General features: G+C 45.8%; 1 protein-coding gene across 1 annotated transcript in view; it reads right to left on the reverse strand.

Moving 5' to 3' along the window:
• Nucleotides 1-876: 876 nt before the first annotated feature.
• Nucleotides 877-13,843, reverse strand: part of LOC137593554 (spondin-1-like) — a 41,072-nt gene continuing 28,105 nt past the window's right edge. The window contains exons 7-16 of the mRNA XM_068312367.1: nucleotides 9,538-9,602; nucleotides 8,264-8,465; nucleotides 7,120-7,260; nucleotides 6,690-6,765; nucleotides 5,233-5,415; nucleotides 3,610-3,780; nucleotides 2,763-2,930; nucleotides 2,530-2,688; nucleotides 2,152-2,403; nucleotides 877-2,077 (exon numbers count right to left, since the gene is read on the reverse strand). Of these exons, the coding sequence (XP_068168468.1) occupies nucleotides 1,914-2,077; nucleotides 2,152-2,403; nucleotides 2,530-2,688; nucleotides 2,763-2,930; nucleotides 3,610-3,780; nucleotides 5,233-5,415; nucleotides 6,690-6,765; nucleotides 7,120-7,260; nucleotides 8,264-8,465; nucleotides 9,538-9,602 (1,581 nt within the window). The 3' untranslated portion in view covers nucleotides 877-1,913. The remainder of the gene's footprint in view (nucleotides 2,078-2,151; nucleotides 2,404-2,529; nucleotides 2,689-2,762; nucleotides 2,931-3,609; nucleotides 3,781-5,232; nucleotides 5,416-6,689; nucleotides 6,766-7,119; nucleotides 7,261-8,263; nucleotides 8,466-9,537; nucleotides 9,603-13,843) is intronic.

Consider the following 13,843-nt stretch of genomic DNA (forward strand, 5'->3'; position numbering starts at 1 on the left):
GACTCCTCTCCTTGCCTCCTCGCCTCACAGCCTAGTTCCTGAGACACAGGACTGGATTATGAAACTAGGATGTTGAAAAGTGAATAAATGAAAGGCAGGAAAAAAAAAACTTAAATTGTGAGTATGTTTATATATAGAGATTGTTATTTGGCTACCCAATTAATGAAAGCTCCAAATTTCCTTGTTTGGTTTGAACAATGCCAATTAAAGTAATTCAATAGATTTACTGCAGTCAAATGACAATCTCTATTTATATACACACACATATATTATTCAAATATCGCTGTGCACAACACTGTTTTTACAAGGAACATTTGAAGAAAGAAGAAAACAAAAAATCAAATAGCATATTGTCAGTGTTTTGCATATTGCCAATGTTAAACTCATTCCTACGCCTTTGTGTGGATCTTTTTAAATTATGTTAAAATAGTTTAAAGCGCAGAATAGGTCACCACCCCTCCCTTGCTCTTTTTCAACGACCTGATGTGAATAATGAAAACTCTACTGCTGCAGTTTTATCTGTTAAAGTTCAGCGTCACGTTGCCTCTGGTGCCACCTAGTGGAGCGGTGCTGTCAGCGCACCAGTCGCTGAAGCGGCAGAGATGAGTTTATCACATCAAGAATGAACTGACACTAACATCTGCAGTCACACAAGCCCGAAGAATAAATTTAATTTGCACAAACTACATCTCTTGAAACTTTAATTGTGATTTTATACTAATAGAAAAATCTTATAAAAAGGACAAAGTGCAACGGTGATAAGAAGGTAAAGCGAACAGTACTAAACTAGTAAAGAAGTTCTTAACAGGAGGTAATAAGGTTGATCAGAATAATTCCAGTGATGTCAGGACTTTTACATTTACTTTTTTATTGTAAAGGTGCTTTGTTATAAAATCTCAAGATGCAGAGAGAAAGAAATAGAAAAAAGAGGAAGAGGTGTGAAAACAGGAAAGAGCAAAATAAGTCAAGAAAACGTCCAGAGAAAGAACTTTGGTGAAGACATTCTTATTAAAACAGAAAAAACAAACACTGCAATACAGTCTAAAGTCATACTAAATAACTCTCATTGAGGCAATAAAATTAAAAGCCCCTAAAAACAACATGAGGGTAGAAACGGTGTGACTGAACACGAGAAGAGAAACCCCTGCGGGGGTTGGTTTGTGATCCCGGTAGAAAAGACAACACCTACAGAGGAAGCAAAAAGTCCAACAGAACTTCAACATCTTTGCACATGCCAAAAAAAAAAAGAAAAAAGAAGTCTCTGACAGCGTGAGCGATCACAGGTTTAATGCTACATCAGCTGAAACCACAGATTAACAGCAGGACAGTATAGAAAGACTAACAGTATAAAACATCTCTATTTAAATGGATCTGTTTACGTGTTCTTAGTACTTACATAGGGGGTCATTTATAGTGTTGGTTAGATAGATATACAGGACGTCCAGCTGTCGGATTCTCGTACGAGCGGTTAGCTTAGCGTTCTTTTCCTCCGTTCGGTCGGATCTTCATCCGCGAGTTACAGATTAGATTTTTTTTTTAATCAGATTTTTTGGTGTCACTTTTAGTTTACGTGCTGGAAAATCATTGTCATACTAACACGGATTTCCCTTTTTGACGCCCGTCCCTGCAGAGCAAACTGTTTTGTTGGTTTTTTTTACCTGTGGGCATGAGGCTAATGTCTGTTTGTTTGTTTCTCTGCAGGCTTTTACAGGACGACTTTAAATCCCGACCACATCCAATACCGATACGTTTATCACACAAGCAGAAAAGGCGTGTGTCAGTGGAAAAGACACAAGTTGTTTATTTTTTAAATTTCCTGTACACACAAAAAGTCCACTACAACCATGATCATCAAATGAACTCCTATTACCCCATTTACCCTCCCCTTACCCCCGTGGCTCAGTGTCGCCCCCCTAGCAGGGGTTAACATTACAGGCACGGATCTCTTTGCGGTCTTTACAGCCGGCCACCGGAGGGCCTTTTGCTCTTTTCTTCACCGCCATCAGGCGTTCCTGGATCCCCCCTCCACATGGTTTGGTACAGTCCGTCCATCCGGTCCACGGCTGCATCCTGCAACCTGTCGGACGAGACGGACAGCAGCTGTGACCTCACGTGGCGGCTGTGATGTCATCACCGCAGTGTATCACTAACCTGGCTGCTCCTCGGCGGCCGCGTCTTTTCCGTGTTTCCCTCGCCTCCTTCTCTTTCCTCCTCCTCTCTCCTCCTTTGTTTTCGTCCGGCACTTCCTGATCTTGCATTTCTTCCTCTGGATGGTTTCCGGACAGGCGCTGCCCCCCAGCTGTGGCTCCAGTTTGACCATACGGGTCCGGATGGTGTGCCCCTTCCCGCAGGACTTGTTGCATTCGGACCACTCGGACCACTCGGAGACCATGCAGTCGACGGCTGGGAGGAGGAAGAGGAGGAGAGAAGAGGCGTTAAAGGAGGCGCAGACGACCCATGAAGGTGTGAACCGTCTGCAGGCGTGGCGGCGTGACAGCGGACGCCCTGTGCAGCAGGTTTGGTTCTTACGACACTCCGGCAGCATGCATTTCTCCGTCTGCTCCAGCTCCTCCGTACAGTCGGCGGGTTCGGATTTCAGCATCCTCTGGCGTGTCCGTAAGCCCCGCCCACACGTCACGCTGCACTCGCTCCAGTCGGACCAGGGCGACAGCATGCAGGGGATGGTGTCTGCACACACACGACGCCGTCAGAACAAATAGACAGAGTTGGAACACGCAGGAATGAAAGGGAATGGAACTCACGACATTCCGGCATCATGCATTTCTCCACTTCGGCCACCTCGGTCTTACACATCGACCCGTCCAGGGGGGGCATCTTCACCATGCGCTCGCGTCTTCTCATGCCCACCCCGCAGGTGACGCTGCAGGGGTCCCACTCGCCCCACTCCGTCACCACGCAGCTGCTGGGTGCTGTGGGAAGGATGGTGTGTGGGTTAGTGTCACAGACTGACCTCAGGTCAGTTTGATGGGCTTCGTTTTAGCTCCGCCTCCAGGTCGCAGGTCAGGCGATCGCACCAAGTTGTTTGTTTGTTTTTTTAACATTTGGTTTGTCCTCAAGATGTCAATGTCGATGGATTTTGTGTGCGTGTCAATCTGGGATCAAAGAGGATTGAGGATTGATTGATTGATTCCATTTTGAGGTGGATCTAGATGCTGATTCTAGATCAGTTTTTCCTTCAACATTGTTATTATTATATAAATGCTTTCGACTACTCTTTGTTATATACACTGACACATTCCATCTATTACTCTCAGGAGATTTAAGCTGCTGTATAAGAATGGATCCCGTATCAGAAGCTGATCATGTGCTCCATGCGGAGCTAAACTTGTGTAATACACTCTTCCGCCGCTGGGGGGCAGCAAAGGCCAGCATCAAAAGGGACATACTGGAATAAAGTGATTTAAAACTGGATTTGACTCATTCCAGCCATGAATTTAGACTCCAGGAAGACAAAGTTTAAATATTGGACATTTAAAATTCATCTCCATTAACTTTACATCATTCAGCAGCGGTGGATTTAAAGATATTTGCTGACATTTAGTTTGGAGGCATCATGGCGTCATCCCTATCCCACACAGACACACTCACAGCACTCGTCGTTGACGACACACTTCTCCGACTCCTCGGTGTGGAGCTGACACAATGAGCCGTCCTCCGGGTACTGTTTGACGTAACGCTCCCTGGACCTCATCCCCATCCCGCAGGACACGCTGCAGGCCGACCAGCTGATCCACTCCGACATCATGCAGGTCGACAGCTCTGTCCACCAGGAAGGAAACAAAATATTCATAAAACACGCACCGGGTGAGGGTTCAGAGCTAAAGCTGCTAGCTTCCAGGACGTATAATGCTACTATAATGTCAGGAACCCCTGTTCCTTCGTCCGTCTGTTATCCTCCCCAGCTTTAGAACCACTCATCCGATCATCTTCAAACTTGGCATGTGATATTCTCTACCATAGAGGAAGCAACACGTCAAATTTGGATGTTGGACACCCTCAGGATGATAAATTATGGACAAACGGATGTAGAAATGGGGGCGTGGCTTCAGGATTCTGCAGTTTGAGCTTTTATATTCCAACAAAAGCCCCTAATAAGAAACAGGGTGCACATTATGGTTTTCTAATGTTAGCTGGTGTGCTAACGTAGAGGGACGAATATATTTCAGAGAGGAAAGCCAACATTGGTTGTTGTTGTTGTTTTTTTTCATCCATCTGGCAAAGATTTAACAATCGTGTTTGTCGTCAATTTTCTTTTATTTTTTTTTTAAATTTTTTTTATTTATTTTTATATTTCCCATCTTGTGGATTTAAAACTGATGAAGCTCCATCAGGTTTTGTTCTCTGCTCAATCTGTTCAGCAGCTTTGTTCTAAAGTTGTGCTGGAGTTTGAAGCCGTTGTGAACCATCCCTATTCTTCACTTGGAGAGTCGTGATAATCGCCGGCCCGACCTTTGCTGCGTCTCCTTCAGACGGCGGGAAGAAAGGACGACGAGAGAGAAGAACCCCCCCCCCCCCGATGAAAGACGCAGGTATCTCCAACCAGGACGATGCCTTCGCAGCCCCCCGTGAATATTAACGACGCCCGGAGCGCTAACAAAAACAAGGTAGCGCCGCTGTGATGATCGCTAACAAGGGCAGCGGAGGGCGGGAACGTTTGAGGAGCGCCGCCGCCGCTTCTCTGCATCTGTTTCAAAGTGACGACTTCACTGGAAATTGGACAAAAGCAAACTCTTGAGGTTGGTTGGAAAACGATTTTTCAAAGTAAAGGTGTGTCTTCACGAGGGACAGACGCGATTTAAATGGAAATCGATGCGGATCAATATGGTGATCGGTTCCAGCAGCAGCCAATCATGTTCAAGTCGATAACGCCAGTCGTAACGTCGACACGGACGTCTTCATAAAAACTAATGCCGACAACTTTTTTTTAATATATATTAAAAACGCAAATAATAATGAACTGATGTTAAGACCTGTTCAATAATCTTTAGTGATTGGTTAAGTAGCGACTGGACCACTAACTGTGACCAATCACAGGGGAGGACACGATGATGACGCCCACGTCGGTGTAAATCGTGTCGTCGCAGTCGGAGATGGGATTTTCCCGACTCTGAATGTGTCCTGAACGCAGCACGAGGCACAGGACACAAATGCTAACATTATCAGCCCTTCCTGTGTGTGTGTGTGTGTGTGTGTGTGTGTGTGTGTGTTTACCCTCCATGCTGCATCCCGGCGCCATGCAGGGCTGGAAGTCTTGCGTGTGTGGACACGGGACGCTGAGGTCCAGCTGGGCCTTCAGCATCCTCTGCCTCATGCGGCGGCCTTTGTCACAGGTGGCGCTGCTGCACGCCGACCACGGCGACCAACCCGAGTAGATGCACGTCTCCGGCGTGTCGTCTGCGCCACAGAACACACCCCTCCGGCATGTTAACACACACTCCACCAGGATCGTCGTGCAGCGGACGAGTTTTATTTATCACACGGGGAGCGGGTCGCCATGGCAACCAGAGGTGATTACCACAGGTACTAGACCACCAGGCGCCCCCCGAGTGGAGTCTGATTGGGACGGGACGGGACGGAGGGGGGAACAGAGGAGTGATTTGTGACCGTCTTGTCCAATTATCAGCGGCAGCAGAGCCACAAGGAACCACAGAGGCACCGGCGCAAATTACTAATGCTCTCCCGGGGGGGTGGGGGGTGGGGGTGGGGGTCAGAGGGGGAGGGACAACGAGGGGAGAGGTGAGAGAGGATGCACCTCCGGGCCTGAGCGAGCCCGATTCTCCGGGATAACGTCTAATGACGGGAGAGAGCGAGGGAGGAATGGTGGAGGAAGAGATGAGGAAGAGGAGGAGGAAGAGGAGAAGGAAGAGGAGGAGGAAGAGGAGGAGGAAGAGGAGGAGGAGGCAAATGTTTTATGACTGACTGAGGAGGACATTTATTCAGCAGTGGGAGATTCTTGTTAAGAATTCTGCTGCCGAGGCAACTTTTCCCCCCGATGAGGCCGCTGGAAATAAAAGAAGGCACAACGCGCCTGCAGGATGTCACATAAAATCCCATCATGCATCAGGACGTCCCGTTGAGGAGACAATCGTGAAGCCACTCCTCCCGAATCAGACGTGTTTCAATCAACCGAGCCGGAAGGCAGTTAGCTCCGCGTCGACAGACGGAACAGCTGGCCTCGTCGTCCTTCTTGTCGTTGGCGTCTCGCAAGCGTAGACGTGAGCACAAGTTTGATGGTCGCCGTTTGTCAGGCGCGCGCGGCGATGTCGGGACGCCGTCTGCCGACGAGCGTTTACAGCACAGAGATGCAGCGCTGTAATTAACGACGTGTTCCTGAAGGGACCGCTCAAGATGTCGAGTTAGCGACCGTGTTCAGGTGGGTAGACTCCTCCCACCGGCGGCGTCTTAGTGATCTGTGTGTGTGTGTGTGTGTGTGTGTGTGTCCCCTTCAGTTTCGCCTCGTCTGCTCCATCCACAGTTAAAATAAATGTTTAGCAAACAGAATTAATTTAAGAGACGGTCAAGTTTAATGAACGCAGTAATGATGGAGTCATTACAGCCACATAATGAAGACTCCATCAAGAGCTGGGGGGGTAATCCGCCGAGTCATGTTTAGGGTAATCAGGTGTGTGTGTGTGTGTTTGTGTGTGTGTGTGTGTGTGTGTGTGTACCTTCCTCCTTCTCCTCCTGCCCGATGTCAGCTACAATATCATCGATGGTGTCTGGAACCACGTTACACTGCTCTCCCTGCACACACACGCACGCACGCACACACACACACACACACACACACACACACACACACACACACGCACACACACACATTTACACATTTCTATTTTTATATATTCTTATTTTATTCTTATTTTTATACATTATTTCTATAGACCTTACAGTAGTTTTTAAGAAGCTCATTTCACTGAGAGCTCATTATGGGATTATTACAATAATGAGTTTATAGTCTAATAGAACCCCCCCCCCCACACACACACACACACACAATCTTCATGAAGTTTCATTTAATAAATGAGTGCACACACACACACACACACACACACACACACACACACACACACACACACACACACACACACGCTCTACCTTTCTGGCGATGCGTTCCACCACCACTCTGGCTACGGGCGTGATGGCCCCGCCCTCGGGGTCGTAGAACGGACTCTGGGGGTGGTCCAGGCTGGTCAGCGGTCGGATCTTCTCCTGGGGGATTGTGGGTTTGTTCGGCGACTGAAAGAGGCAGACGTGAAGCAGAAGAACGTCGCAGCACCGACTCTTTAGCCTCTTTCAGGCGATTGTTTTGGTTTTTTACGGCTTTACTTCCCCGAACAGACGCGTTGGGAGTCGGTGTTCCTTACGGCGTTGCTAACGGTAACCAGGGATGTGGATGTGATCAGAATCAGTAACGTCTGCATGAACAAGCCTTAATAAAAAGCTATATTAAAATAGCTGTATTGATTTCATGCTTTCTTCTCAGGCAGGCCTGAAAAAGCCCCTCCACCCCACCCCCATAAGTCATCTGATCCAGGCCCCCCCCCCACCCCCTATTTCATGTCTCTGTGCCTCATTATATCCATTCTAATAGCCGTGTCATCAAAGATTCACGGCACGCTTTCCAGGTGTGTGGCGACGGGTTCCGGCTTTAAAGAGAAATGCATACTGGGAAAAAGATGAAAACGTGACGGACGTAAAGCTTTGTTCCTCTAGGTTAACCCTTTCACACCAGTGTCACACCGATGAATGATATAAATATCTATAGGAGCTAGAAAGCCCACTAGTGTTTCCTGTCTGGGTGGAGTCCTCTGTGGACGGGTGGGGGTGAGGGACGGGATTCCTGCACAAACGTTATTTGTGAGACGTCTGCAAACAAAAACATGTGTTTGCATTTCAAAACCTTAAAGACGTGTACCTGCATGCCTTCGCCTTTAGGTGGCAGCGATGATGCAAACTTTAAAAATAAATAAAAGCACGCATTTTAAGCTGGGCTGTGTTAAACCAAGTCCTCCAGGATGTCCAAGCTGTGCAGACTTACAAAAATTTAAGACAATTTTTCACACAGAAACTTAAGAAATAAACTAGCCTTGCTAGCCTAACTCGACTGAATTTTATCAACTAAAAAAAGTTTTTAATTTAAAAAAATTTTTTTTTAGTTATTGTAAGTTCAACTCTGAAGAGTCTGAATATAGAGATCTGGACCGCTAAGTCTGCTAGCAGCACAGTCAGGATAGATTACCTCATACGTGACGCCGTTGTCTGTCCCGGCGTCCCACGGAATGAGGTCCGTCACGATCTTCTGGACCCAGCCGCAGTCTTTGGTGCAGAGATCCTCCCCCGATAGGCCCACGTTCCAGTCCGGACTGGGTCCCAGCATGGTGAGGAAGGACATCAGGTGACGCGTCCGGTCCACGGAGAACTCAGCCGACGGCGCCGCCCGCCTGGAAATCAAGTTCACCACCATTGTTTTAAGATTTCACAGCAAGCAAGAGCATCCTAAAGACAAAAAACCCATTCAAAAACGGGCAAAATAAAAGAAAAAATTCAAAGGGGGGGTGGCAGACTGAAGAGGAGGAGCCAGATAAAAGAGGAGGAGCCAAATCAGGACGGATTATAAGATGGATGCAGAATGAATTCAACTCTTCCTGCATCGGTTACGTCACACGCTGTTCATAACCGGATGATGGAGCTCTGGAGTCTCCATCAGGAGCAGAAAAGAGCTCGGAGCAACTGAACGGAACAAACACTACTGACAGGAGAACAGCTAACGGGGTCATTTAGAGGACGTTTCATTAACTTTAAACAGCCTTTGGTGTCAGTTGTGACGTCTTAACCAAGACATAAATGTAAACCGACCTCACTGCAAGTTGGAAACACAGAGCAAAATGAGCAAATAATTCATACTTAGAGCCTGTGAGTGTGTGTGTGTGTGTGTGTGTGTGTGTGTGTGTGTGTGTGTGTGTGTGTGTGTGTGTGTGCATGCACATATATCTGCATACTTGCGATTGTTCTCATTAGTAAAAATAATAGTAGCACAATATATCGCAAATGACAGAAAACCCTCGGAGGGGTAATTAAACAGATGTTTTGTGAAAGATACAGTAAATTAGTGTGTGTGTGTGTGTGTGTGTGTGTGTGTGTGTGTGTGTGTGTGTGTGTGTGTGTGTACAGTGCAGATAAGTTCCTCGTCGCTCTCGAACTCGTTCTGTGGAGTTTTCTGGTCCAGAGTCAGACGAATCAAGCAAAAGAATCACAAAACAAGATTTGAGTTTTTCTCAGATTCACACATTTAAAAATAGACTTTGGATTTCAATCGTCATTTATTGCCAATATATTACCATGACGACAGAATGATGATAGATGATTGATGAAAAAAAGTAGAAAATCAACAGAAAAATAATGATAGAAAAATTATAGATGACAGATCACAAAAATGGTAAAAAGACAAAAAAAAAAAATGGCAAAAGATAGAAAAATTCTATCCACCTCCGACTGACGGTCGGTGATACTCACAGGTTGAGCGGCTGCCACGCCGGCCACTGAGCCTTGGTTTTAATGACAGTCATGACTTCGTCTCCCTGTGAAGAGACGGAGAGGGGACGCGGGGGAGGGAAACGACAAACAGTTTGTCACTAAATGAATGATGACAAAGAAAGAAATAAACCGACTGACCGAGGAGAGAATCTACCGGAGGGGGAGGGGGGGGGCAACCTCATCCAAGGACAGCAAAGTGTTTGTGACTCCTCAAGAGCTCGAGGGTCCGGACGGAGTGTGTGTTATCGGAGTGTGTGTGTGCTCAGAACAAATGGGCTTTGTGCTGTTATTCCAGGGGGGGGGGGGGGGGGAGGATGGGGCTTTCTGAATGCACCCCCACCACCTCGTTCGTCTCTCCGCAGCGTTACGGCCACTTCAGCGACGCTACAGAACCCTCCATCAGGATGCATCAGGTATAATTACTGAGCCTCGACCAGAACGCGTCCCGCCGACAGGCGTCAGACAAAGACGCTGATTTATCGTGATCTATGATCTATTGTCTGTGCAGTCAGGGCAGGTTTTCTACGTCGTTATTGTCGTAATTCTTATTAACTCACCGGCTTCTAATCACGGATTTTATTGTCGTGACAACTGATGCGGTTACGGAGCAGAAGTCGGAGAATCCAGAGGAAGACGGACAAGTTACGGGAGCTTATAAAATACAACAAAAGTTTACGTATGTCATTGCTAGCCCGCGAGCAAACGCGGCGTCGCTTGGAGCAAAGCATCTTGGGATCGGTCGGAGGAAGTCCAACGAAAGAGATGAGCTGCTGGCAACCGATGAGTTGAACGGTTGTTATGTTTTTAATATCGTAGAAACCCAGATGGAGCGGTTACATATTTCCGAGTTTCTAAATGAATATGTCGAAAGGATAAACATTTTTAAATGAACTTTTTCCATCACTCCCTCCACTCCCTCCACCATCTGCCACTTCTCTCAAACCTTTCGCTTCGTTTTGGTGAAAGAAAAGAAGTTCTCCTCTCCTGTGAAGGAGTTCAGCACTGCTAATGGCAGCCCACAGCCAGAAATAATTCTCAGCGCTCGGTGGAGGCGGGAAGAGATGCAAATCTTCCTGTAATGGTCTTGTTTGTTTATGGTAATTATCATAATGTCACAAAATGACTGTGATTTAGCAAAGTTTAAATGCTCGTTACATTTTCCCGAATGTTGTAGAGGAGATAAAGAGTGGAGGAGAAGCAGAGGTCAACGGAGGTAGAGAGGATGGTCAGGTGAGGACAGGAGGGAGAAGAATAGGAAGAGAAATGACGAGGGAGGGTATAGAATGAGAAACAATGAGGGGAGGATGCGTGGGTGGGAAGCGATGGAGCCGAACAGAATGAAGAGAGTTAAAAAAAAAGTAGGGTGAGGGAGACGGGAATAAAAAGGAGACGGAGGACGAGAGCAGGAGGATGGAGACGCAGAGGAAAATGGTTTTAATGGAACGAGAGACTGATGATCTGAAATGGAGAAGTTTAAAGATCCTCCACACCCCCCCATACCTGTGATGCAGGTCCATAAGAACTAGTGTAACACAGACTTATTAAAAACACTTTCACTAATTGGGAAGGAAATTACTGAAGGATATCTGTTCGGTTCTTCAGGCGGAACCGAACAGATCCAGACCCGAGACGTCGTTCACAGAAGCGACAGACTGGTAGGTGTTGATCTACATGTAGGAAGGGGGTGAAGGTTGAAGGCCTGAGAAACAGGAAGCTGTGAGTCACAGCTGTTCAACCGGTGACGGCAGATACCACATCTATGTCCAGACCATCTGGCCGAGCCCAGAGCAGCTGATGGAAGGCTTTCCCTACGATGGAACAAAATATCGGAACTCTGAGATAAACTCTTGTTAAACAATGAGATTAAAAAAGGATTGGATTTATAACCCATTCCTTTGTCGTACGACAACATAATTCAACCATTTATTAGACCAACTATAAAACATATATAAAACCCTATGAAACATATGTGCTTCAGATTATAACCTTAATAATCAATGTCCATTTAAAAGCCTTTCATTCATTCCATTCGGTGAGTCAGACTGGAGACTCTCTCGTTCGTTCTCCTCCTTCCTCTGAAGGTGTTTAAAGTCAAAGCAGAGTTTCTGTTTGAATTGTTTCAGTGTGGACAGAGATATTTACCCTGTTTCTGATGACGACAGTGAAACGCATTTGAAAGATTTGAAAAAAGCTAATAAATAAAATTTGAAAAACCTGCAGTGACATTTTCTGGCCACTTGGGGGCAACTGATTTATTCAGTCTTGTAATTTTGGCCAATTCCAGTACCATAACCACAAGTCTCAAACTTTTAATACTTTAAAAAAACTTTGAAAACCAACCTTGACAGAAAATGCATCTTTTTTTTTTTTTAACCCTATGACTTTTTAGCTGTCTATCTGCATTAGCTTTATTCGTAATATGTCATTTATGGTGCAGTTTGTGGTCTTGTCTTATCCTCTATGTATTGTCTAAGTCTGTCTCGGCCAGGAAGAGCTATTGTAACTCAATGGAACTTTTTCCTGGTTAAATAAAGGTTAAATAAATCACATAAAATAAATCGTCATAGTTTGCCATGAGATCGATGAATCCTAGACGCACATTTCCTGTCAGGAGGATTTATGCCTCACATCTACAAACAAAAAAAAAATACAGTGAAGTTTTTCCTGTTGTTGTTTTTGTCCTCAGACCAATTTAAAGTCTGCTCATGTCTTCTTTGTTGATCTGAACACAAGTGAATGGGACAGAGTTAAACGCTGCACCATCCCCCATCAGACCCCCTTGACGGTCTCGGTCCTGTCGACTTATCACTCGCTCACTTTGGATTGAAGTCCCAGCTGGAGGGACTCTCTGTGAGGCTTCGTATTGTATTTCCAGAACCCGTCTAATAAAGGAAAATGAGCCTGGGGAAATAGGGAAGAGGTGTCTAATAAAAAATCAACACCGCACCAATGCAATTACACCCGCATCGGGGCTGTGGAACAGATGGATGGCCAGCCGTCCGTCTTCTAAGTCAGTCAGGTGACATTCACAGGTAAATGTGTGAGCGCGCTGGCAGACATGCAACCCAACCCCCCACCCAGGTAAGGACTTATTAGAGCCATCACAGTGAGAGGACACATGTTTAATCTACCGGGGGCCACATGATGAAACAATCTGGGCGCCTCGTTTAGCGAGACGCCTTCCATCATTTGTCAAACACGATTCCCTGACATGCACCCAACAATTTCAGCTCGGCGGGTTATTTATCAAGCACCTGTGCCTCAGAATCATCTGTCTGGCGATGTCCTAATTTACTTGTCCCTCAAGCGAGGTGTCGTAATTGAACCGTACAGAACAGCCGCCTCCGATCGCCAGCAGCGGAACCGCAAACGGGAAGCCAACAAAGCACTAAAACAATCTCTTATTCCTGCAGCCATAAATCACACCGATATTTATTTAACATTTAATACGTGTTTTTACGTTATTTTCAAGGCATCTAATTAAGTCCTTAAAAAGGACGGCCCCTGGCGACAAAAAAAAAAACGTCATTTCTGTCTCAACGTAACTTGTCTGGAATTTGAACGTGTCACGAACGTGGACGTTTGACGAGAGATGTCACTTACAAAACATGCATTTTGTGTTTGTTAGTCATGACAGCCACGATACTGTGTGCACCTTCTTTTTTTTTTTAGGATTTGCCTCTGTATGTCTGGAACACAGTGATTCTATGTGTGTGTGTGTGTGTGTGTGTGTGTGTGTGTGTGTGTATCGCTGAGTGCAGATATTACAACCTGAGGGTTTGGTAATCCATCACACCAGTGTCAGGTGTAAATGTGTGACACCTCCACCTGAGGAAACGCCGTCACATTAGTCATCATGGATCTTTGTCATCCATTCCCTCCGGTACCAGAAGCCAACAGCGGCAATTAATAAATACTAAAGACGAGGTCCGGTCCACCAGTGAATGCATCGCTATCACCGGATGGTTGATGCACATTTACTGATAAACGTTGGCTTATGTCGTTTGGCGTTACATCGTTCTCGATTGAACGATGAAAAAAACTGTACAATAAATCAGAATTTTAAAAAATAAATAAAATCATATTATCTCGTAGCAACCCCCCGTGACCCACGATGAGGAAGAAGAAGATAGATGAAGACGAGATAGAGACGTTTTTTCTGTGCTATATTAAAAAATAAAAATCATCTGTCAGCTTAGAATAGATTCATATTAACCAAATATTATTGAAAATATATAAAAATAATTTATAAATATAAGCTATATGTGGTTATCTCCGGTTTAGA

This window comes from Antennarius striatus, chromosome 4 (genome assembly GCF_040054535.1).
Source record: "Antennarius striatus isolate MH-2024 chromosome 4, ASM4005453v1, whole genome shotgun sequence".
Classification (NCBI taxonomy): domain Eukaryota; kingdom Metazoa; phylum Chordata; class Actinopteri; order Lophiiformes; family Antennariidae; genus Antennarius; species Antennarius striatus.